The sequence below is a fragment of the Hippocampus guttulatus genome, chromosome 10, assembly GCF_054856545.1.
Source record: "Hippocampus guttulatus isolate MCC_2025c chromosome 10, RoL_Hgut_1.0, whole genome shotgun sequence".
Lineage (NCBI taxonomy): Eukaryota > Metazoa > Chordata > Actinopteri > Syngnathiformes > Syngnathidae > Hippocampus > Hippocampus guttulatus.
The window spans coordinates 19,321,546-19,348,772 of NC_141270.1; the positions used below are offsets into that span (position 1 = coordinate 19,321,546).

General features: G+C 39.7%; 1 protein-coding gene across 3 annotated transcripts in view; it reads left to right on the forward strand.

The window, feature by feature from the left end:
* The first annotated feature begins 8,545 nt into the window (after positions 1-8,545).
* Positions 8,546-27,227, forward strand: part of gbf1 (golgi brefeldin A resistant guanine nucleotide exchange factor 1) — a 101,303-nt gene continuing 82,621 nt past the window's right edge. The window contains exons 1-4 of one of the 3 annotated variants that reach the window (XM_086121493.1): positions 8,546-8,598; positions 8,698-8,827; positions 14,889-14,992; positions 16,065-16,131. In XM_086121493.1, coding sequence (XP_085977619.1) covers positions 14,897-14,992; positions 16,065-16,131 — 163 coding nt within the window. In that variant the 5' untranslated portion in view covers positions 8,546-8,598; positions 8,698-8,827; positions 14,889-14,896. Of the gene's footprint in view, positions 8,828-14,888; positions 14,993-16,064; positions 16,132-27,227 lie in introns of all 3 variants that reach the window. The other 2 variants (XM_086121494.1, XM_086121495.1) reach the window with 2 other exon arrangements.

Here is a 27,227-nt window from a genome sequence, read left to right on the forward strand (position 1 = left end):
TCATGTAGACTGCAAGAACAGTGCGGTTGGATCCCACACACAATGTAGGGGTGGGCAGAGAGGGTGGGGGCTGCGTTCATACGAAATATTGTGTGTGTGACAGCGAGGTCCACTAAAGGACGGCCCCCATATCTCCGGACGCTCTCCCTCACTCACCCAGACAGGCACACGCACACACATGCACACACACGCGCATCACACACGCGCACACACACAGCAACACACACAGACACGCACACACACACACACAGACACGCATGCGCGCGACCGCGCAAAGTCCCTTATCCCCCCCCCCCCCCCCCCCAATTGATACGGAATTGCTGATAGGCTATTTGCTGCAATGTAACAAAAATGGTTACCAGGAAGTGAGATGGGTTGGACTCCACAAAAGAAGACCGGCATGCCACGAAGCCATCCAAATCACGGGAGATTCATAGCTCAGAATTTGGGTACAATGGCAACGTGACCATTTTGAGCTAGCAAGGGAAGGGAAGGGCTATTGTCCTTGTGAGTATCATGCAATGGATGACAATAGTCTGATGAACAAACCAGAAGTCATCTAACAAAACAAAAGGAAGAGTGAAGCAGTGAATGAAATGGTTAGTTGCTAATGCAAGGAAAACCTGGACGTGGCCAGTGATTCTTACACACAAAATGTTGGATGTTGCCTCCCTCAATTCCTTCGCCTATTTTGGTCATAGTGATGTGTTTACTTGTAGTTTTGGAATGGAAATGGAAATGTGAAATATTATGAAAATTAAAAAAAAGAGAATGTATGGTTATCAAAACCAATATATTTCAAGACCACTTGGTGTGTCCAATAATTATTTTGTTTTTTTCAAAAGATCAAATAAATTAAAACACAGTCAACATGGAATAACATGAAGAAACAAATGTTATGCATTAGAAGGGATGTGATTGTGTCATGCATCAAAGTGGTGAGACACAGAAGAACCATGTTGAATTGTGGAAATTTTTAATGATCATTTAAATATTTAATAACTTAAACGAATAGGCTCCAGCTGACCCCTGGTACCCTCGTGAGGATAAAGGGATCAGAAAATAGATGGATGGATGGATAACCTCGACTGCCAATCGGCTCTCATGGCTTTAGGCAGAGGGGAGCCATATTGTGTTGCCCCAATTTCATCTTGTGTTGCCTCAATTCTTGACAACTGTTATTTATTTATTTATTTTGCTGAAAACACTGCTATCAGTGCATTTTTTATACATCAGGGTCCCTTCACAGAAAAATGACAGCCTTGCAGACAGCGAACTTCACTGGCTGCGTTGACCATTCAGAGTATATTTTCTCAGGTTGTTAATTATGACAAACAGAAGGTAGGTTTACATTTCATGTTTTTTTTCTTGATGGACTTTGCTTTCACTTCATTGTTCATGATTCTGACAACATGATGCAGACGCGTAGCACTCTTGAGATATACCTTATCTGAAAATTGATCATTTCATTCTTTCCAATGAAATGTGCATTGAGAGCTTCTCTCAGAATTATTGGTACAACCATCCGCCACACTTTGTGGCATTTTCACCATAGAGACAGTGTGAAAACCAGGCAGAGGGATGAATGTATTCAAGTTCAGTGAGATTTGGCAGTGGCAACACAAGATGGCCACTTCTTCACTTCCGGCTATAACAAGTAATACAATACAATACAATACATCCTGATTTATATAGTGCTTTCACAACAGCTGCATGCAGCTAAGGCAGAATTAATCCATCCATCCATCCATTTTCCGAACCGCTTGATCCTCACTAGGGTCGCGGGGGTGCTGGAGCCTATCCCAGCTGTCTTCGGGCAGTAGGCGGGGGACACCCTGAATCGGTTGCCAGCCAATCGCAGGGCACAGGCAGAATTAACAGTTCAGGTTATTGTTTGTGCCTCCAATGAGTCTTCAAGTGTGGCACTAGTACCACTAGTAATATGTAGGCTCCCTCTAGTGGGACACTAATGAATCACTGAATTTAATGTTCAATTTGCGCAAAATGTTACTGTGGCTTAAACTTTTTTTTTTCATCCAGTGCACTGCATTTGTTGAGTACAATTTAGTTTCTTTAACTTTGATGTACAAAACATTTTCATGGAATCTTTTACAACTCCCTGTTTTCAAGCATTTTTTTAGGTCCCGTTTTAATTTAACTTTTACATGCTATCCATTTTAATGTAATATGTTTAATACCGTTTTTATATTACTATATTTATGTGCAGTGTTAATGTTTAAATCGTGCATAATTTAACAATGGCTTACAATCATATTAATCATACCTTTTGGAAATAAAACCTGTGCCATGTGTTTGAGGAAAACTTTTGCCTTCAATGCTATTTTGTATTTTAATGTTGGTCATTTTGGTGATACTTCTAGAGTCAAGTATTTATTTATTTTTTTGAGTTGGTTGTTATTGGAAGAAGCCTGACAACAATTACTCCAGACTTGACTAGTTTTAAAATAAACTTGATAAGTGTAAGAATTTAATCGGTGAAGATTTTGGTCGGTAATGGTTGTTTGACTATTTCATCGGATTAATTAATCAAATTACAAAGTCTATAACGTGCAAAATATGTTTACTCAATACATGTTTTCATAACAGTCACAATTTTATTTAGGTAACAAACTGCGTATGGCCATGATGAAATCTAGTGTTTATTATTGAGAGACAATGAAGCGCAAATATCATTCACAAAAAAGTACCATTTGATTAGTTTGTAGCCACAATGTTAGTGTCTGAATGTATTTTAAGCATTATTATCTTCCATCCATCCATCCATCCATGTGGGGGACACCCTGAACTGGTTGCCAGCCAATCGCAGGACAAACATAGACAACCGACCATTCATGCTCATACCTAAGGGATGACTTTGACTGTCCAATTAACTTAACATGCATGTTTTTGGAATGTGGGAGGAAACCAGAATACCTGGAGAAAAGCCATGCAGGCACGGGGAGAACATGCAAACTTCAAATCGGAAGGCCTGGATGTGAATCCTTAACCAAAGACGAACCACCATCCATGCTCACACTCACAACCTCGGGACAATTTGGAGTGTTCCATTAAACTGCCATGCATGTTTTTGAAATGTGGGAGGAAACCGGAGTACTGGGACGAAACCCACGTAGTCCCGGGGAGAACAAAAAAACTCCACACAGGGTGGCCGAGTTGGGATTGAAACCTGTACCTCTGCACTGTGAGGTCGGTGCGCTAACCACTGGACCACCGGGCTGCCCTATCATTATCCATCCATCCATCCATTTTCCGAACCGCTTGATCCTCACTAGGGTCGCGGGGGGTGCTGGAGCCTATCCCAGCTGTCTTCGGGCAGTAGGCGGGGGACACCCTGAATCGGTTGCCAGCCAATCGCAGGGCACACAGAGACGAACAACCATCCACGCCCACACTCACACCTAGGGACAATTTAGAGCATCCAATCAGCCTGCCATGCATGTTTTTTGGAATGTGGGAGGAAACCGGAGCACCCGGAGAAAACCCACGCAGGCCCGGGGAGAACATGCAAACTCCACACAGGGAGGCCGCAGCTGGAATCGAACCCGGTACCTCTGCACTGTGAAGCCGACGTGCTAACCACTGGACTACCGGGCCGCCCCCTATCATTATTATTATTATTATTATTATCATTATTGGTTAGCGCAACATGTTGTTGTGTTGCCATTGAAAGACAACACACAATGTTCAGTAAAAATATTCCAGATTTCAAGATGAGTGATTATGGTGTTACAGTACAAACAGAAAAAAGAAAGCAATGAATCATACATCTTTGTCAGAGTATTAACAGATTCTTAACACAGCTGTGGGCCCTGAGATATAACACTGTCAACAATGTTTGTTATCTTTCATTGAACTTTACTCATGTTGCTGGAGCAGAGGGGCTTGCAAAATCACCTACCAAAGTTGGTTCGGAAAGTGATGCAAACAATGATGCAGGTGTATTTGTTTCAGCACCACCTGGTTTGGAAAAAAGGAGTGCAGCTGCATGCCGACACTGATAAACTCAAGCGAACAAATTTGTGATTAGAGCAATGCCAACCATGCATGCATTTGAGAAAATGGAATGTAAAGCTGAAATGTAAAACAAAAATGGAAAGAGTCATATGTACAGTAATCCCTCATTTATCGCGGTTAATGGGGACCAAAACACAGAGCAACATATACAGTACTGTACTCCATGTCTATTAAAAAAAAAAAAAACTGTTCATTTTGATATGTTTGAAAAAATCCGCGATGCACGGAACCCGCGATAAACGAACCTCGAAGTAGTGAGGGATCACTATATTTCATTTCGGACCTGCAAGGTCAGAATGCTGCAATATAATGAATGCTGCAATAAAATGTTTCATGTTTCACTTCATCAAGTAGTTTTTATTACTGAAAGTCAAAATTTCAAAAATAGGTTTCTGACATTGTACAACACGCGTTTACTATTTTACCACCTTCCCATTTAATTTATGAATAAATAATACTCCATCAGAAAGTTACCTTCCTCATCCGCTCCACTCCCCCCTCCACAAATTCCAATCTGTGAAATAGAAATGTCTTGTTTAAATACACTTTTGCCTTGTTTTTATATCATTTATGGTACTGTACTTAAATTTTTTAAAAGGTTTTTCAACACATTTTTAAAACAACACAAACACATTTAAGCACATATAATATCGTCACCTTCTTAAAATCCTTCACCAAGTCATTTTTTTTTCGAAAACATTAAAAACTGAACAATTTTTCTGATTATCTTTAACAATTTAATTTCAGGCCTAGAATTGAATGATCTATTTAACTAAGAGTACAGCCTATTTTGGAAGAGGTGGCCAGCATCATGAGGAGATGTTTAAGGCAAAAAAAAAAAAAAAAAGCCTTCGGGCCATTATTTTAAGAGGCTAACAATATATTGGGAGATAGTAAGAGCAACGTATTGTGGTATTAAAAAATAAATAAATTAATTAAAAAGTACAGTAACCAGGAGCGTGAAAACTCGCCACAATATAGTGAGGGGTTTACTGTAATGACTTTCACAAATATAGATGCTTTTCAAAATAAAATAAAATGTCTATTTGTTTTTTTTTGTTTTTTATCAATGACAAAATGAATCATACAAATTGTATTATATTATTTTCTGACTTTTAGTGTACAATAAGGACTTTTAAACAAGCAGATCAACTGATTAAGGATCCAGAACATTCTGGGATTCCGATTCTGATATTCCTACCGTAGCATAGTCCAACATGCCTGTATCAAACATTCCAAATATCCAATCTTACAACACAGCATTTTAGTTTGTCATCACAAACGAGTACTTAGTATTTATTTAACCGTTACCTGCAGCTTGATGAGAAGCATGAATGAGTGGTATGTCTTGACTTAAGCATTTAAAATGGCCAATTCTGCTCCTCTTGTTAATACAGTACTTGGAGTTCATTTTAACATCATAATATGAAATTTATTTGTTTATGAGCTAAGGAAAATTGGACATGGTTAAAGAGAATTGAATGATAATATGCAGCACAAGACTGAAGTAGTGGATTTAAGGAGTAATAATGAACCCATGATGTCAACCCATTTTCCTCACACAGACTACTGAGTTCTTATTGATTTAGAGCTGTCTGATCTAACGTGGGAAAAAGATCATGTGTGTGTTTGCAGACAAATGATGAAAATAACAACTCCCACAGGTGATCAAACATTTTGTATAAAGTAAGTGGAGGCCTCTGATTCATGGCGCTACTGTGTATCCTTTAGATTTACAGTCCAAATGTTTGACTTGTGACTGCACACAAGAGATAACAGACTACAAAGAATCAGTTTAAGATTTGCAAAGACCCACGCCATATTTACACAAATAGTTGAAGATTTAGTGATACCACTTTGAAATTGCAATTAGTAGATTTGTACAATGCTTATCTGGCAAGTGAAGTGAGGACATTAGGCATTTTATTCTTGTATATGGAGTTGGATTCCAATGTGTTCCGTTCCTTAGGTGGCGAGGTAACCTATTCTAACACAGTAAATATTTAAATGAAAAACACTTCGAGGCTATAAATATGAAGCAATAAAAAAACTAAGTATGTTGGAAAGTGGGCATGCCCTGTTTCATTTAGAACAAGGTTATAGTCATTGAAAACAAAGTACTGTGGTACCTCTACTTACGAAATAAATTGGTTCTAGAAGAAATTTCGTAACAAGAAAATTTTGTAAGTAGAGACACATTTTCCATGTAAATGCCCTAATCTGTTCCAAGCCCCCCAAAAGTCAGACATAAATGTTTTCAAAATAAAAAAATGCATCAAAATATGTTCAAAATATATGTTACAATTACATTATTGCACAATAAAGGACAGTTGTGCATAATGTAAAAAACAAAGAATAAAGATTAAAAATGATGGTCATTTAACATTTAACACTGCGTCTTCACTGTTTTTTGCCCTCTTCAGTTCATGTTCTCTCTCAGAGGTGGTTTTTGCTTGGCGTATTGTCACCAACCGATCCAAGGACGTTTGCTTTTGTTGGCTTTTAACAATCTTTCGAAAATGCAGAATGAGCAACCGCCTGACTGCTGAACACTTTTTCTGGATTATTCACATTAACGTAAAACTATCGGAACTCTTCATGGTCCGAGGGATGAATGACGAGGATGCTGTATAGACACATATCTATCTAGTTATATATCTACACATCTAGACACATTTGGTAGAAGGCTCTCTTAACCAATGGGATGCCAGAAAGATGCTTGGTAATAGCCAATGGCAGAGCAGCTATAAGTATGTTGCGTTCAGGAAACTCGGAGATGCGAGTCTCAGCCCCTCCTGTATTTTTAACTTTCGTGTCTTGAAATTTATTTCGTAACAAGAGGCAATATTTTCTTGTTGAGGTGTTTCATAACTTGAAAATTTCGTATGAAGAAATGCTCGTAAGTGGAGGCACTACTGTACTTGTAAAGGCCAATTAAAATTAAAACCAAATTAGAATCAATGCCAAAGGTCAAGTGTTCTTACATTCCAACTTCCTTTTTCTGCTTGCAGAACGCATGTGAAAAAATTAGGGACAATTAATTGTGCAAATGGCGGCACAGTGATCAAATGGTTAGCAGGTCTGGCTCACAGTACAGAGGTGCAGGGTTTGATTCCAGCCGCGGCCTTCCTGTGTGGTGTTTACACGCTCTCACTGTGCCTGCATGGGTTTTCTCCGGGTACTTCGGTTTCCTCAACATTCCAAAAACATGCATGGCAGGTTAATAGAATACTCTGAATTATCCCTAAGTGTGATTGTGAGTGTGAATGGCTGTAGTTCCATATGTGCCCTGTGATTGGCTGGCAACCAGTTCAGGGTGTACCCTGGCTACTGCCCGAACGAATCTGGGAAAGGCTCCAGCACACTTATGACCCTCGTGAGGATGAAACGCTTCATACACCGGATTGATGGGTAATTACACTAATGATATTCAAAGATATTGTTTTAGAATTTTGGGGCAAAAAGTATTGACTATTGCTGACCTGAACTGGAAGCAATGACGAACACTTGTTGTGTTTGGGGTTGCACTGCCAGATGTATTGCAATTTTTTCCTCGCGCTATCCATCGTACCATCAAAGGTATGTCCGTCCCATCAATACGAGCAACATAAAAGTTACTGTAGTTCAGTTCGACATGTCAGAAAATGAGCAAAAATGTTGATCTTTTTTGCAAAAGTTATAGCAGGCTTTGGCATATGTCTTACATTGATTAAACACAAAATATAGTCTGCTTTCTTGGAGGGCGACAGAAATCTGAGAATATTTAATGTCAATCGACTGAAATTCCAAGGATTTTGACATTTTTTAGTTGAACAAGATCACAAAGTAATTAATTGATTATCAAAAGTATATGTTTATTCATTTGATAATCAATTAATTGTTGATTAATTGGTGCGCCTCATATTACAGGAAGTTTTCCTACTGGGCACTTACTGCTACCACTGAGGAAAATAGAAATAAATTATACCCCTGTCAATTTTTGTTTATGTTGTTTTTTTTCCCCTTTCATGTATGATCATATATTGAAGGATAAATAGACTGGAGATTTGAATTGGTGTAAGCTTTTCATTCGTCTCCACAGTAATTGTCTCTGATGTAATTCCACAAAAGGTGCATTTATCATTTGAGTCAGTAAACATTGAAATTGTGTAATTGCAAGGGCAAATGTTGAGTTATGCAGCACAGTACAGTCACGCTCCCAATGAAAACGTAATCATTGGAGAAGTGAACGTCATTTCCGCCGTACACCATCGCATCGAGCGAGGAGCTGTCTTTGTCCCGCCTCTATTTTACGATATTATTGTTAATATTCTTTATTTTTTATTTTTATTTAATGAACTTGAACAGATCAGTGGGGGTTACAAAACAAAATCCAAAGTCTCAATTTGGATTTCAAATTTTCCTTCTTATTTTCCTTATAGTTCCGCTTCTCAACTTTACCACAAAACTGTCAATCAAAATGCTGTTATCAAGCGCGGTTGAGAGCGCATTGCTTTTTCCACGTCACTGTGTTTACCAAGACCAGACTGACAGCCACTGCAGGGTGATTGAGTTTTCCTAATGGTTCGTCATTTACTGTTGATCGAATGAATCAGTGGTGCGTAGAAAATGTATGCCATCGTGCTGTGGAATGTCTTAAAATTGTAGTTTATCTCTATGTAGTGGTGAACTGAACTACAATACTGATCTTCTCCACTCACTGTTGGCCGGCTAGCTGCTAGCTTTCTCATAGCTAGTTCGTCAGTTGCTTCTACGGAACTCCATCTTCGAAGGAGAAGGATCACTCACAGAGGTAATGCTTATTTCATTTCTGGTGAACCTTTGTGATAGACCGTTTTGTCGCAAGCATTAAGCTTACACACAAGTGTTGTTTGCAGGCTACGTAAATGATGAATACATAGCCACCTCAGCGACTTTACATGCTAGCTGAGCTTGGTTGCTAACTACACCTGTCATTTCGGTTGGTTTTCCTCCAGGTAGCTTTAAATTTTCCTCAACACAACTTTACTCACTGGTGACAACGTAACTAGCTTTCGCACCCGTTGAGAGCAAATGGTCTTGTTAGAAATTAGAGCAAACCTTGAAACGTGAAGATGCTCTGGTGAAATAAGTGGATGGATTTTAAAACTTATTTTTTTCCTTAAAGGGAATTTTAACCCCGTAGGCGAGTTTTTCCCCCCTATTAAATATTCAGTTTTGATGCCACCTTTTAAAAAGATTGTATCTTAAAATGGATTATGCATACTGTAAATGTTACTTGGAGCAATTTTGCTACTTTGTTGCTTTGAGGTTTAACCTATATAATGTGAACTGAGTAATCAAACTATGGCTCAATGAGTGTCTTTGGAAGGCTGCACGTCTGCGGTTAGCTCAGTTTTAAACCAGAACCGGTCTGACACGAGTGTCCCTGTGGGCTATTTACAAGTGCATCGTTTTATTTATTTATTCATTAATTAATTTATTTTTATTTTCAGCTCAAGTTGGTTAACCTTGAGATGATGCAAATTTTGGTTTTACGAGTATCAATCTGCATGCCATTTACCATGATTGTCCTACTTTTTGTATATAATAAGGTAGGACTGGCACACACACACACACACACACACACACACACACACACACACACACACACACACACACACACACACACACCTAGGGACAGTTTTGAGTGTTCAATCAGCCTGCCATACATGTTTTTTTTTTAAATGTGGGAGGAAACTGCAGTACCCGGAGAAAACCCACACAGGCACGGGGAGAACATGCAAACTCCCCACAGGAAGGCCGGAGCCAGGATGAAACCCACGACATCTGCACTGTGAGGTTGACGCGTTAGCCACTCAATCACCGGGCCATCTAGAAACAAATAGAACAATATAATTTAAAATGAAAATTGCTTCAAAAATAATGAATTAAACTAAATACCTACTGTTTCGGCTGTGCATACCTTTACTTCTTCGTGCCAGTAAGGTGCATGAAATGACGATACACAATTATTTAAGGTGTACATGTCTCCAATAAAAGATGATTCAATATGTATGTATCGGGTGTTACAATTCAAACACCAAACACAGGGAATGTAATTCTATTAATGCAATTGTGCACAATTACATAATTTTTAAATTGTGTAGAGTCATCCGCTGCTATTCAAAGGTAATAGGGGACTGGGCCGAGCAGCGAAAATCCATGTGTAATTTACGGTTATTGAAATGCTTTCGGGGAAAAAAAATGTTCTGGAAATAGAAAATTGTTGTTGTGGTGGATGCTGAATCATAAAGAAGGTGGCGGTAATGCATTAAAAGTATTTACCAGCCACCAAAAGAAAGTCGAAGTAAAGAAAAAATCGAAATTGTTCTTGTAGTATTGGCAACTAATGTGGTCTCCTTGAGCTAGCTCCATAGTTTATGATGTGGAATCCACTCCAACAAGGATATATTGTTTCCAGCACTAAAAGACATAATAACTGACAAGAATTCTACATTTGGCACAATGCACCATGGTATTGTAGTTCAGGAAAGCCATTTTAAATGAAAAAGAAAAATGTTTCCGTCGTTGAAAGCGGAAGTTACAGATTCAACTGGAACTCTTTCGCTTCCGTCAACACAATTCGGGAAGAGGGAGTTTGAACTCTCATTTGACTAAATACACAAGTCGCTTCTTTGTATACAGGGGCAGCCAAACTCTGAAGTGTGACTTACAGTTGGAAAGATATGGCACTACTCTTCATTTTTATTTATTTATCCATTCATCCTTCCGTTATCCGAAGAGCGCCTCCTCACGAGGTTCACAGCCAGGCATGTTGGAATCTCTCCCAACTGACTTGGGGCAGTAGGCTGGGTACACCCTGAACTGGTTGCCAGCCAATCACAGGGCACATATAAACAAATAACCATCCGTGCTCACAATCATACCTAGGTAGTGTCCAATTAGTCTAGTTTTGTAACGTGGTAGGAAAATCGGAGTGAGTACCTGGAAAAAACCCCACGCAGGCACAGGGAGAACATGCATACTCCGCAGAGAAAGGATGGAGTCTGTATCGAACCCTGCACCTGTGCACTGTGAGGCCAACGTGCTAACCATTTGACCACTGTGGCACCCTATCTTTCGTTCTTTCTTTCTTTCTTTAGTTTATTTATTTGCTTTTAGGAGCAGTGGCACCTGGTGTTGAAATTAAAGTACATTGCAGGCAAACGGAAACTTGATGTAGGCCACTGAGCTCTGGTCGATGTTCTCAGAATATGCTGCAGGTCCATCATCGTCACCGTTCCTGCATCATATCTTTCCCTGCGTATGTTTTATAACTGCTTATCATTAATGTAAAAGAATGTGGTTCCACCTACTCAGCACTAAAATGCGTAGACATAATCCTGCTTTTTGTATTATCTGGAAGGGCTTCCATGACACAAGTAAAAGGTTAATCCAGCAATTTTTTTAGACGTATTCTTCAAATATGAACAGCCCAGGATTTGGGATCTGTTTCTCATAATCCATATTGGTTTTTGGTATTGATGAGGAAGACATATTTTCTATCTTGTCCGACCAATATTTTTCGAAATAGGGATGGCTTTGAATTGATCACTTGTGCACACCTGTTTTCTTTACCTGTCATTATTCATATTAATTTTAGACACCCAAAAATACAAAATGCAGACAAGCCTGTTGAACAGTTAAATCTTGATTCCAAGTATATGTTCCAAAACTTCCTGTAACAACGTAACATCACTTGATGAATTTAAATGCTAAAAAAGGGACCAGTAGTCAAAGCCTCGTGACAGTCCCGCGGCTGAAAACCTCATACCAAAATAACCAAAGTTTGAGAATTAATGGCATCTGAATTTGCTAATTTCACGAGGTAGGGAAACCCTAGCTGCATTCACTTCCCACAAATGTCCACAAATGGCGCCCTTGGCATGAATAGACATGCCCCAAATAATTGCCTGATGCATCGTCCACTTGATGATATAAACTCCACCACAAATTAACACCTCATTTCACTGCATTCAGGAAAAAGTCACGGCAGTAGTTAGTTGTAATTACCGTTTACTAATATTGGTCTGATCGTAATTGGCCTATTTCCGTAGAAATGTCCGTGATCGGCATATGTCAATCGATGCCTTTCATTGCCGATCACAAAAAAACAATCACCCTGAGCTTGTACTGCAGCTCACCAGAGACCAGCCTGCTGCATGCAGTGTATCGTCCCCTCCCACTTTCCTGAACACTGCACAATGCAGATCTCAGTCGTAATATGTTTGTGCATTTTCTGCAGTGTCAATTTGAAGTAATGGTCTGTTTTTGTATTATTTAAATGAGTGATTTGAATAAATTGTTTTTCAAAGAAATTTGTTTCAGATATTTGACAGATTCATTGTTTCTGAAAAGTTGGTGATTCGCTCTAAAATTGTTTCAAGTTTCAAGCTATGTCTTACTTAGTTCGGCAAATGTACATATTTGTTGACTGCCATTATCTTTTTAGGGATTAATAAAAAGTCATACAATCTAACATGTTTATTCGGAGTCTCAAATATGTGACCCAGGCATAGTTCATACCGCTCGAAGTTTCCACATCAAATCGCCATAGTTGTGCGGGTGTGACTGATTCACTTTTTTTCAAGCCAGACAACACATCCATCCACATTCTATCCTTATTCTTCCTACGTTCATGCACGGACAAACGGTTACATAACAACACAGACGTTGATGGAGTTTACACAGGCATGCACAAAAACACTTGTATTTTAGCATAAAATTATGTTGCATCCAAACACTATTGCAGTACAATGTGGATGTAATTCTTTTTAATTTATTGCTGACTTTGTTAAACTTGATGGCTGTCAGTAAGTTCTCCAAAAATATATACCATATTTTCTCAGATTATAAATCACTCCGAAGTATAAATCGCATCAGCCATAAAATGCATATCCTGCATGCGCGTTAAAGAAGAAAAAAAACATAAATCGCACTGGATTATAAATTACATTTTTTGGGGGTAATTTATTTGATAAAATCCAACACCAAGAATGGACATGTCATCTTGAAAGGCAAGTAAAAATAAAAATAGAGAACAAGAGGCTGAATAAGTGTATGATATGCTAATGTTACATGACGCATAAACAACAAACTGAGAATGTGCCTGGTATGTTCATGTAACATATTCAGAGATATTGAGATAACTATAGCATAAAGAACATGCTCACAAGTTGACCAAATCCAATGAAAACTTCATCCTCTGTGTCACTTTTAAACAATTCTGCCAACTGCGTAGGTAAAAGATGGGGTGCCTCCTCTTCTTCGTCACTTATGTCAGACTCTGCCTAGAGCGCCCTCTTGCGTTTTAATGTGAAAATGACATGTGAAATGATACAATATTGTGTTAATAATTTCACGCAGAAATTGCTCCAGAGTACAAATCACACTCCGGCCAAACTATGAAAAAAAAACTGTGATTCATAATGTGGAAAATACAATACTTTCCACATTCTTTTGGACCTTTTTTAAAAGCATGACTAGTTCTCACTGAACCCGTAATACTATCGTTTTTGTATCGTTATCGATACATCTGGAAAAAATATTGAGAAATTACATTTTAGCCATCTCGCACAGCCCTACCGCGTTGGCTTGCATGCCTCAAGGTTCCGCTTTCCCTATGGTTCAAAGTCATTGTTTTTCTTCTTCTGGGTTCCGATCGCTGGGAGCCTTGTGACGGTGTTGCTTGGAGCCGCCAATTTGTTTTTCGCCCTTCTGTGGCTGTGACGGCTTTATTTGTGGTTACCGCAGTGGCGTTCTGTTTGTTCTCGGCCCTGTGTGGCCCTGCGGCATGAGGTGAAGTTGCTGCTTTCTTTGTTTGCTCATCTGATTTATTGGTTGTTCCATGTGCCGTGGTGTGACTTTGTAACACAGTTTTCCTTTGGTCACAGTAGGAACACTATTTACGAGTACGATTGGCTTAATCGTTGACCAAATACAAAACAAAAGTCCATCAATCAAAAACACCTCTCCTAACGTTTGACTGCAAGAACCGTGAGGCGGGATTTTTCCTCCAATGTGTGTCAGGTCTTGGATGCTTTTTTTTCCTCCTTTTGTTGGTTTTACCATAATCTTGTAAAGTATCTTTCCTGATGTGTCCCCTCGTTGCATCGGTTTTATGTTGTACAATGGCAACCTTAACAGTTCGCGTGAGCAAAATCATAGGAAAATAATTTAGCATCTGTCACACTTGGATTAAAAGTCTTTAACACAGGAGCTCAAATACTGTGAATGATTGTTTATTGTGATTGAAAATCCTATGTGTGGTTCTTATGGGGGGGAGTTCCAGCCAGGCAGCCAGTTGGGGCTGTCCATCAGGGGGCCAATCAGTGCCACCACCTTGCCCAGTGGAATGACCCCTGCTGAAGTCTCGTTGCTGTATTTTGCCCTGCCCAGCTGGGAGCATTATCTTCATTACGTCTCTTTTTGTCCAGTTAAGTCTTTGTACGGATTGTAACCTGAAAGCTGATGGCCAGGTGGACACGGCTCAGCCCTCTTCTTGGCTGCCCCCCTTTTTTTAGGAATATGAAACTTATGTGGCTCAATTTGATGTACTCTAGATGTACTCTACAACTTGACCTTCAATTATTTCCATCTGACTTGATTGTACTGTTCATTTGCAAAAATCTACAAATGGATTTATTATGCATCGACTTTGCTGGTCTCTCACTTGCGATGACCGGACCAGTGCAGTATATCTAAATATAAATTCACAAGTCTTTCTTGTGAATGCCTATCACCCAAATACACATTAACTAGCTACCCTTGTATAACAAGTATTGTTGACTTAATTTGTAATGAGTAATTCACACTTTTAATTTTTCCCTCAGAACTCATCATGGTGGACAAAAGTATCTACATTGTCCAGGGTGAAATTTCTGCTGTTGTTGGTGCTATCAAGAGGAACTCGAGATGGAACACCCATACTCCCTTGGTAATTGAACAACACTTTTTTTCATATCATAGCTATATCATTCTATTCACATTTCACAGTAATTAGTACACTTACTGAATATAAAGAAAGTCTCACCATCTCAGAGCTGAAAGTTTTAACTCTTGTCCAATTAACGATCTCTTATGTTGTATCTTCTTATTGCTCAGCTACCTACAGTACATGATCTAAACCTATCAGATATTGGTGGAGTTATGGAATGAGTCAAGTCACATTTACTTGTATTGCCCTGAATCACGAACGGTCCCATGGGCTTCACATGCCCATACGTGCTAAATATTAATGACATCCCCTGAGCATAACCAACCCCCAAGAGGGCAAGGGAAAAACTAAAAATAAAAACATCACGGAAAAAATGAGAAACTTTGAGAAGGTGGCATAAATCCCCCTTCCAGGATGACCAGGCTGCAATGGGTACAGAGTGGGCAACATTTGACGCAATATTGTGCTTTAGCACTGGAGCCCAACTAGAAAACGCTCTAGAACTTGCGAACTCAATTAAAAAAAAAAATATATATATATATATATATATATATATATATATTATTGAGACCAATTATCAATTATTTTCTTCCAGGAAATGCTCAGTATATACCATATTACGTCTTAAATTGCTTGGTGTCTGTGGCCCGCTTATACTGTGAGGCTGTGCCCCCCAGAACCCCACCTTGACTTTCCTCGGATTTTCTCTTCCTCATTTCACAGCCCTGCAAATGTCAAAATGTGTAAATTGTACATGCAAAAAGAATGAAATTATCAAATAATTACAGACAAAATATGATTTTATTATTGCTGAAAATTGCAAAATTAATTTAGTATCCCTGTAATCATTCAGTGCACCCCTAAAAGTAATATTTGAACATTGCTTCAGTGTACCCGTATTCAACAAAAAGGCTATTACAGCATCATCACATTTGTTGCATTGAAGAATTTTTAAATAGTAAAAGTATTAATTTTATTCTTTTTTGATATTCTTTTCTTTTTATTAGAGATAATTTCCAAATGAAATATTGAGATTTTGCACCCCCGCCCCCTCCTCTTCTTTGGTTTTCAGGATGAAGAACAGGATCCGTTGTTGAACAGCTTTGGCCAGCTGAAGGAAATACTCAGCCAAATAAAAGGTTTGTGCTTGTGATACCGATGCAATGCAGGTTGGAGGGCCGTCATGCACTGAAAACTTGTCGTAGACGGGCCTTGTTACCTGTCAAATTAATTTTATTCCAGTAGTTAATTGGAAATACAAGGTTATCTACTTCTCAGTTAGTGGTGTGTCTCAGTCTTTTACGTTTTCACAAGAATTGCAATACTAGTGTAGCCTGATTGGGCTCTTCCTCATGCTAACAGTAGTCACAAGCATGCTCGCAGAACATGAACCCAGGATCAGTCAGGGAGTGTCAGGATAAGGAATGCCCACGTCTGCATTCTGATTGGTTGTAATCTATGACGTTGCCACATTGCATAACTGCGATTTTTGAATCACCTCAAAACCATTGGCTGAGTCTCAGCCACTCCTGAAAAAGTAGTTGCCTCATCTCGCACACTGCACGAGAGTTCTGTAGGGTTCGGTCAATGTGCGCCAGCCTGAAGACTTTGATGCATCTTTCCATGCAAAGTTCTGTGCAAATTGTCTGGCAGTCAACTGTACTGGTTATCTTTTCTACCACTTGAAGTGGCATGATTTAATGAGTTTGGGTTTTTATATGCTGCACAGTGCTGTCTGGCAGACTTGCGCTGGCTTGGACAATACTGCATGTTGTCATGTCTTTGCAATGAGACCTGGCAGCTTTCATAGTCCTTCGTCTCCAGTTGCAACAGTGGAAGGCCATTGGACAGTCATTACACGATGCTTGTGCAGCTTTAACCCACGCTGGTGTTGTCTGTCTCCGGGGAATTCCTCAGCCGTTGTTAGATGGACAGGCACTGCTGGCTCAGAAATTTACCAAGTTGGTTTAAGCCCATTCCCCCCACCCCCGCCCCTCAAGCCCATTACCTCTTGCCATGAATAAAAAAATAAAAAACATGCCTTTTCTATTTGACCTGATTTTTATCATAACTAAACCAACTTGTCAAGGGAGACAGTTTAAATAATGAGTCCATGTCAAGGACCCTTAAACCCAATTCCCATGTGCAGTTTGTCTCTTATGTTACATTCATACCCCGTTGAAAGACAAAAGAAGGTCAAATAACTTCAACAGGGATGTGATCTGTGCCGTACATACTGATTTGATTTTTTTCCTTTTCCTTTTTCACCAGAATAACACAATATATCTTTCTATCCGTTTGCCCTTCAGAAGCACATATTTCATTTGAAAAACTTGTGGGTGGGCTGTTTGGTTGCTGTTCCGGGGTTTTCATATTGCCCCAGCTGCCTGCATTATGAAAGCTCTGTAATTCCATTCAGTCAAGCGTGTGCATCTGCGCTTACTAACACAAAAAGGCAAACAGGGAGGGAAATACGAATTGGTTCCCTCAAGATTTCTCGGCCAGGCCAGGTCTCTGCTGTGTTGTTTCTGTTCTATTGCTCTCTGTCTGGCTAACGGCTGTTTTGTTCGACCTAGCATGATTGACAGGAGCATGTGGCACAGAGCTCGAGAGTTGTGCAACTGGAAGTATATCATCTGTGATTTTAGTTGGGTAAATATAGCAGGTTGTCTTGTCAAGAAGAGAGATAAATTGTTCTGGGAAAGGAAGTGTTGCCCTCTTTTTAAATGGAGTAAAAAAGTTTCCATCATCTCCTTGAAAATTCTCTCTGGACTGAAACAATGAGAGCACGGTTGGAGAAGCTCAGTCACTGATTGAACATGTGGCGTGATCCGTCAGCTCTCCATTACACCCACTCTGTCCAAGGCAGCAGGGCCCACATGGGTTGCTGAGGCATTGTGGTTGCTCATTGGCCTCAACCAGTTAAGTTGAAAGAGACACAAATGTGTAAGATTTATATCTTACATTAAACTATTGTATGATGACACAGTTTAGTTCCCTTGGTACGGTTGACTGTTGCAGTATTCAAAGTACAAATTAGCATTGGGAATTATTAAAAACAAACCTGTGTTTGTTATTTCAGCCATTTGTGTTCTATACCACTTATTCTGTTCATGGTCACTGTGACTGTATCCCATTTTATTTATTGTTTTAAATTCCATTGTCCATGTTTGAACTTTGGGGACCACATCATGTCATTGTTGAACCTGATGCTAACCATCAGAGAATAAATAATAATAAAGTAAACTTATGGAATCATTTTATTTAAAAAAAAAATATTGCTCCTGGTGTGCACCAACCATTGTTAGTTTAGTTAGTTCCGCCCGCTCCTATTTGGAACATTGGGCGACGAGCCTCCTCCATTTGTTCCGGTCACTGGCGACCCTTCTTGCTCCATGCCAGCTGACACCCATCTCACTGAGGTCTTCTTTGGCAGTCTGTCTCCACGTCTTCTTTGGCCTACCTCTCTTCCTCTTTCCACCCTCCCTTACCAACCATTGGGTGATTACCAATTTGCAAAGTCAAACACTGCCCTGTGCTCTCAACTTGAAAACCCTGCCCCACGCATCCTGCGGGTAGCGGCAGACCTTTCGGGATCATCTCATTTTCCCCTTTGCTGACTTGCTGATGTTCTTTATAGAGGAGGTCCAAGCAAGCTAGGAAGAGAATTGAGATCCACCCTCAGATTCTTGACCTTCCACGGCCCAGCAAAATAAATGGGATTATGTCATCAAACCCACTCGAGTTTTTGTAACTGATAAAATAGCGTGCTGATTAACATCCACAGAAGCAATTTAATGTATTGCCACAGTGCCTCAACACTTAAGTAAAAAGAAAAAAAGAACGCCGCCCACTGAAATGCAGAAAAAAAGTGTGACCAAGCAAAAATAAATAGATGATGAGAAGGAATACTAGTTTGGCAATATGCTGTTTATTTTTTCAGATGCTGTTTTGATACTTATATGAGAATAATTGTCCTGACAACAGGTTTGATGTCACAGCTGTTTTGACCCCCCTCAAGTTTATTGTCGTGTGTGTTCACCAAAATTTGATGCACTACACACATTTTCAAAGAATAAGGGAGACATTTTTGTGTATTTGCATGCTTGATGTGAGGAGAGATTCATTGCACGTGTTCACAAAATACTTTGCACATGTTGTCAAAGTGTTTATGCAGTCTCTATGTTGACCAATGTGTTTATTTGACTTTTCGTTGTGTTGACCTCTTTTTAAAGGTTAACCATTTTCATATGGCTGTATGCCCAGTATTCACATTGGGGCATATTCTCCCAGGGGCTCAAGTCAGAAAAGGTGCGCCGCTGCACGCTTTTTTTGCAGCGCGGGTTTTCCCATTCACTTAAGTGGGCCACTTACGCAGACTTATGAAATGTACGCACTTTGGGTGGAGACAGTGGGCAGACAGCAGGACATGATGCTGACTAATCTGTCAGTGCATGCATTCTCCTGTAGACTTGAGTCTCTTTTGGACTCTGCACTCTATAGCAGGGGTGCCCAATACGTCCATCGTGATCGACCGGGAGCTCGCGGACTGGTCCCAAGTAGATTTCGAGGGGTTCTGGGGGGGTCGGGGAGGGGACCCAAAACATTTGTGTGTTTGTGTGCGTGTTATATATGATATAGTTTTGTGTTAGTCCTCATTGCACCCTTATTAATGTCACTTTCACAAAAAGTATTTAAAAAAAAAACAAAATAACAAAGTAGGTCACCTTTAACCTACGATGGCGTGTGCCCTGCATCACCGGAAGTTGATAGTGGTCAGCAGTCTGCAATTGCAGCTTGCGATCAGAACTGTTGCTCTATATCTTTTCTTCATGAGTTTGTTTCATGTACAATTCACCAAGGGCACTGGCAAAGAATGGCAATCTGGAGTGCCGGGAGAAGCATTTTATATAGTACACGTGAGCTACGATCGTAGAAGCATTTTAAAACGGTACACGTGAGCTACGATCGTTAACATGCTGCAAAAGTGCGTTCCATGCCTCAGGTCTCGACAAAGGTTGGCAGGGATTTGCTTTTCACAAACTTTCACAAACTTTGGTGTCTACTTTATTTTTCGATTTCGTTCACTCTAGGGGCCGTTATGGTGGTTGCTCATCAGACCAAGTGTGTGTACGTGCGTGGGTGTGCGGTAACGGGTTGGTTGATCGAAAATGAGATCTTTGATCAAAAAAGGTTGGGCACCCCTGCTCTAGAGGCTATACTAAGGTGTAGTGCCCCTCGAAGGAGACACATCATACTGCACGATTGGAATCATAAGCATATTATTGTAATTAAATTGCTTTGATTGGATTTATTAAAAAGTGAATGCAAAAACACACACTCCTTCAAAGTAGCCTGTTGATGAACATGCGGTGAGATTCGAGACTGGTGAGGCACTCCTTCACCAGAGTGGGGTAGAAAAATATGAAGCTGAAAAAGATTAGCCTTATTACAATTATGAGCTGCAATAAAACATGTCTCAAATCAGGTCAAAATTGAATTTTTGAATGTTGCTTTCCAAAGCTTAAATTGTTTCAATTGATTTCACACTGGTCAGCAACATGGTAGAAACAAAAGCTAAATATTTAATATAAGCCCAAGTTTGCTAGTTTGGGGGGAGGTCTTGAAGTTTAAAAAGAAAAAAGATCCAGTGTTAATTTTGTTGACTAAAAATGTTCGTCATTCTTTTCATCACACTGTTTTTTTTTAAATGAAAACAAAAATAAAAGTCAGTCATCGATACGCTAACTAAATTGATTGACAATTTTGTCAGCAAATACAAGACGAACGAGTCACCCCAATGACGAAACGCAATCAGGAGGAAGACTCATTGGTGGGTGGGGAAAAAAAAAGAACCATTCCTAACACGGAACACATACGGCCTGTCAGTTCAATCGTTCATGTTTGTCAAGGTTTTAATGTCACAAAATCCCATATGGGTCCACACAATCTCACTCGTTGAGAAGAAAAGGGGGGGGGAAAGCAGAAAATACTTTTTTTTTCATAGCACAGCCACAAAGCCAGTATTGACGTGTAAACCATTGCGTTTGAAAGGAACAAGTAGCTTACCGTCTTTTCCCGACTCCCGTCGTTTGAAGCAAACCTGGTGGTTCTGGCGTCGGGCTCCCAGTATTTATTATAATTTACTGCTTGGTTTGAAAGTCCAACTTTGAAAATTTCTTAGTTTGGAAATTAAATCCTCCATTTTCAGGGTAGGGCGGCCCAGTAGTCCAGTGGTTAGCTCGTCGACTTCACAGTGCAGAGGTACCGGGTTCAATTCCAGCTCCGGCCTCCCTGTGTGGAGTTTGCATGTTCTCCCCGGGCCTGCGTGGGTTTTCTCCGGGTACTCCGGTTTCCTCCCACATTCCAAAAACATGCATGGCAGGCTGATTGAACGCTCTAAATTGTCCCTAGGTGTGAATGTGAGCGTGGATGGTTGTTCGTCTCTGTGTGCCCTGCGATTGGCTGGCAACCGATTCAGGGTGTCCCCCGCCTACCGCCCGAAGACAGCTGGGATAGGCTCCAGCACCCCCCCCCCGCGACCCTAGTGAGGATCAAGCGGTTCGGAAAATGGATGGATGGATGGATTTTCAGGGTGAGAAATGACAGCTTGTAGCCTCGTACAGCACATTACTTTTTGCACATGGGTTCACCATGACCTGGCTGGTGGCAGGCTATCAGGCTGTCCACTGTCATCGCCTTCCTTGAGGCAGAAGTACTGGCTGCCTCAAGGCAAGCATTTTCCCTGTGGATTTGTGTCATAATGGCTGGCCATGCCTCACATTTATTTAAGCAGGAAATACAGATTTTTTTTGCGCTTTTTACTATAAAATGGTCAAATTACATTAAGAACCACACCAACATTATAGTCCAGAGGACAAATATTAATAGTTGTGTTATTTTATTATTTCGTTTCGTTTTCCTCTCATGATGTCAGGGGAGGCACATCTTCACCTGCCTCCCCTAAATGCACGTCACTGTGAACTGCTCACACATCATCAGCGATGTTCTGGATCTACAATGCAAATTTATTTCACAATCAGTGTGCCTTATTTTCAAAAATGATCTCAATTGAATTCTCATGTCTCATAAAAACCCCACAATACGGATCTTAGGGCCACCCTCAGACTTCACCAAAGCACGTCTCTTTGATGGTTGCGCACATACTGTATTTCCAGGTTACGCATCATGAGTGTCATCAGAGGTCTAGGTGGGAGAATTGCCGCTTCTTGAAAGTCCATCCATCCATTTTCAGAACCGCTTTATCCTCACTAGGGTCGCGGGGGTGCTGGAGCCTATCCCAGCTCTCTTCGGGCAGTAGCCGGGGGACGCCCTGACCCGGTTGCCAGCCAATCACAGGGCACACAGAGACGAACAACCATCCGCGCTCACACTCACACCGAGGGCCAATTTGGACTGTTCATCCAGCCTGCTATGCATGTTTTTGGAATGTGGGAGGAAACCGGAGGACCTGGAGAAAACCCACGCAGGCCCAGGGAGAACATGCAAACTCCACACAGGAAGGCCGGAGCTCGAATCGAACCCGGTTGCTCTGCACTGTGAAGTCGATTCGCTAACTACTCGACTACTGGGCCGTCCGCTTCTTGAAAGTGTGTCAGAAATACTTGCAAGGAATTGACTGAAGCGCGAATGAAAGAATTTAAGCGCCGATTGGGCACCATTGTGCGGGGAGCTTTGAGATAGGCCCTGTTAGTACAAAAGAAAAAAAAATACTGAAGAAACTTTGCATGGGACTTTAACATTCCAGCAAATCTGAGACAGGCGATTGAATGGCAATGTACAATTATAGTTATTTTACTTTTTGTGAGAGAACAATACTGCACTACATCTTTGATATGGTTCGGTTGAGTCAAATCTTAATTGAATGCCCAAAGTTAAGTCATTAGTCACGTGTGTCCTTCAACCAGTCTGTTTTGCAAAATCAGTATCTATTCCAATGTTGTTCTGTTTTGATGTTTAATTAATTTGGATATTTGTGGAATGTCCTTTGTTTTAAAAATGTTTTTTTCAGATACTGCTCCGTATTCTATGTAAGTCAGAGAGCATCAGCTTTTCAAATCTTCAGTCCTGTCACTCCAGCTTCTGCCTTCTCAAAATTCAACTCCCGAGCCAGCCTCCCATCCCCATCCCACCCCACCCCACACCTCTGCTGCAACGGAGGTCCATTTTTCTGTTAAAAAGAAAGTCAGTTGTAAATCCCTTCATTCTTATTCATACAAATGCAGGTTTAGAGCTGAAAACAGCCCCCTTGGTGCAACACCTGAGTGGCCCTTGGACTTGCAGCTTTTCTCCATTTGATTCAAACACTACCACAATTCACAAGCACACATCTAATTGGCTGGAATTGGCAACAGAGGCTGTTGTCAGAGCTTCATTGCATTTCATAACAGAGAATGAGCTCATTAAAACACAAACCACAAAATTATTTCAAATCTCAAAATATATTAATCATCTTCTGTAGTCTATAGTTCATAATGCATTGGTTCTTGAGATCTTGTAGCCTACTTCACATTCTCTAACAGATTCCTCCCAAAGACGCTCTTCCAGGCCTCACTGTCGTTGCTAATGTGAGCATTGAAGTGGATACAGTACTCTGAACTGCTGTTTGATGCATAGGCACAAACAGCAAACATATTTACTAGTTTATTTTATAAAAATAAACTAGTAAATATTATAAGAACCAGTAAAAGAGATCATTATCATGCACTATTAGAGCAGAATAAAAGTAACACACAAGAAATATGGAAGATACTTAACCAAGTAATCAGAAATAGTCCTAAAAAAATGTATTATCCAGAGTATTTTATCAAAGGCAAAAATACTATTTTGGAAAAAACTGCAGAAATAGCAACTGAATTTAATGAGTATTTTGTCAACATCGGCAGTAACCTAGCAAAACAAATTCCTGATCCAACAAACTTGTTTGAAATAGATAGATATGTAGAAAAAAACTCCTCCACGATGTTCCTTACTGCTGTAAAACAAGAAGTATCAAATATTATAAAAACTTTTAAAAATAAAAAGTCAACTGATTGCTTTAATATTGATATGACAATAATAAAGCAGATTATAGAATATGTAGTGCGACCTTTCACGAACATATGCAACCTGTCATTCAAAGCTGGTATCTTTCCATCAAAAATGAAAATTGCTAAAGTTATTCCAATCTATAAAAGTGGAGAAAGACATCGGTTTACAAATTATAGACCAATATCACTACTACCACAATTTTCAAAAATATTAGAAAAACTATTTTCTCGCAGACTTGATAGCTTTATACAAAAGCATGCGCTGTTAAGTGAGAATCAATATGGCTTCAGGGAAAAACGGACCACCTCAATGGCAGTTATGGAGTTTGTGGAAGCAATAGCCACTAATATAGACAACAAAGAATTTACTGTTGGGGTTTTCCTAGATCTAAAAAAAGCTTTTGACACAATAGATCACAGTATATTATTGAAAAAACTAGAAAGCTATGGCATTAGAGGTGTAGCTTATAAATGGATAAAAAGTTATTTAGAAAACAGATATCAGTACGTGCAACTCAACAATAAAAAAACGAATCAACTGAAAATCACTCACGGAGTTCCTCAGGGGTCAGTGCTTGGTCCAAAACTATTCATCTTATATATAAATGATATCTGCAAGGTCTCAAAACAATTTAAATGTGTCCTATTTGCTGATGATACAACTTTATACTGTTCTGGAATAAATCTGAAACAGCTCCTGACAACCGTAGAAAACGAATTAAACAAATTAAAAAACTGGTTCGACAGAAAGAAATTGTCACTTAACCTGAAAAAATCGAAGTTAATTGTTTTTGGCACAAGACCAATCAAACACCAAGCTAAAATTATGGTAAACTCAATTGAGATAGAAAGAGCGTATGAAACCAAGTTTCTCGGATTAGTAATAGACTCAAAACTATGTTGGAAGCCACATATCGATAACGTAAAAAGAAAAATAGCCAAAACCGTAGGGATCCTCTACAAAACCAAGGAAGTGCTAAATAAGAGATCTTTGTACACATTATACACTTCATTATTATTACCATATATGACCTACTGTGTGGAAATATGGGGAAATGCCTGCAAAACAAACACACTCCCTATTCTCAACCTACAAAAAAAAGCAATTCGAATTATTAATAGATCAAAATATACGGAACCCACAAATCCACTATTTATCAAATTAAATACGATGAAATTTTATGACCTGGTTGACTTTAAAATCGCCCAATTAATGTACAAAGCACACAATAACCTGCTCTGCCAAAACATTCAGAAGTTTTTCGAAATTCGAGAAAGCAGCTATGATTTAAGAGGTACCAACTTATTCAAAAAACTCAAAACAAGAACAAACATCAAGCAAAGAAGTGTATCTATCAAAGGTGTTAATCTGTGGAATAATCTCGAAACGGACCTGAAAATGAGTAAATCGCTTGCTGAGTTCAAAAACAAATTCAAAACAATAGTACAAACAACCTACATCAATCAGTTAAAATGATAAATTCAAAACATTAAATATAATGATAAATCAGAACTAAGTTGATAAATAGAGAAAGGTATATAAATATCCATTATGAATACAAGAGAAAATTGACACAAGAGTGTCAGGGTGTGGAAGTATATAATCCAGATACAAACCAAAAGTTGTAAAAATATCACGGTTAAGGGTAAAGTATGAGCCTTAATGGAGACTTCTTTCTTCTTACTTTTTTCTTTTCTGATTGATATAAAAATGATTTATTAGATACAATCACATAACGGGGTAGGACTAGATAAGTTTTTTACTTCTTCCTACTCCCTTGAACATAATAACTGTGTTGAATGAAGATTGATTTCTTTCTTTTTACTTTTTTTATCTACCTTATTTTCTGTCAAATTATTACTGTATATATGTTTTATGTTCAATAAACAAACAAACAAACAAACAAACAGCAAATGGGCGGTGGACACGCTGAATTGGTTCAATCAGTAAAATATATCCTGTAGATAGTATTTTCTCAATGTCACTCATTTGTGATTGGATGATCGAGGATGTGAATGCAGAATTTCCACCAAGACATGCAATGGATTTCCGCCTTCTGTTGCAGAGGGATAAAAGTACCTTTCAGTTTACAGCAGTGCGTTATGCATGTTTCCAGTAGTGTTCCGGAGCGTAATAAGAAGCATAACATAGATCCATCCACTCGTCCATGCCAAGATCCTTCAAATGCCAACAATCGTCCTTAAACCAAGGTAATTCTACGAAAATTTTGCGTGTAACTTGAATTGTTCGCAAATAGGGACGCTTGAAACTTGAGGTTCCACACCACAGTATTTGACAAATAATCGTGAATTGAGAAAAGAGTGGATTCAGGAGGTGATTTCATTCGGTACATTTAGATTCATTTAAATCGTTTGCTAAGGACACTGGCAGTGAGTAACCTGGGGAACGCATTTTATAAACACAGTTGCTCCTCCATTTCTTAAGTCTGGCAAGGGCTCGAGCACCAGGTCACTTTCTGACTGGCTATTCAGATAGTTCTGTTGCGCATTACAATCATGGAGTCCATGACCCAACCTGCTTCATATTGACTTTTTTTACACAATTCCAAAAGGTTTAATTTTTTTGCAAAAACATCACTGGTGTATGCTTATGCAACCAGCTAATTGTGCATCAAAATCCCCCCCCCCCCCCCCCCCCCCGTAAGGTTTCGAAATTGTTGTCATCTCAATTCGTTAACACATATAAATCTGTAATTTTAACAGAAATGTCTTCACTTGATGTATACCACTCATTCACGTTTTCACAGTGCAGTACTCGTGTTGAAGACAGCATCCCTAATTCGTTGGGTTTTACCCATATGTCAGTCATCGAGAGAGAATGCACACATGATGCCGATCTTAGTCTCCTTTCAAGGTCGTGTGCATGTGTGTGTTTCTCAGACCTCAGCTGTGGTCAGTGAGGCGCTGGTGGGCGTCTCTGGGGTCATAGTTTGAGCACATGGGAACTGACTGTGGCCTTACGCACCTCCCCCTCGCATACCATCTGATCTTTGTACATATATCACTCCCAATTGAACCAACAAAAGGCAGCTGGTAAATGCCGATGAGGAGAAACCATATTTCATATCGCTCACCCACTTATGCAAATATGTTTATCCTTGATGGCATTTGGCGCAAAGAGACGGCACATCATGGAAATTCTTGACATGTCTGCCGCCTGACCC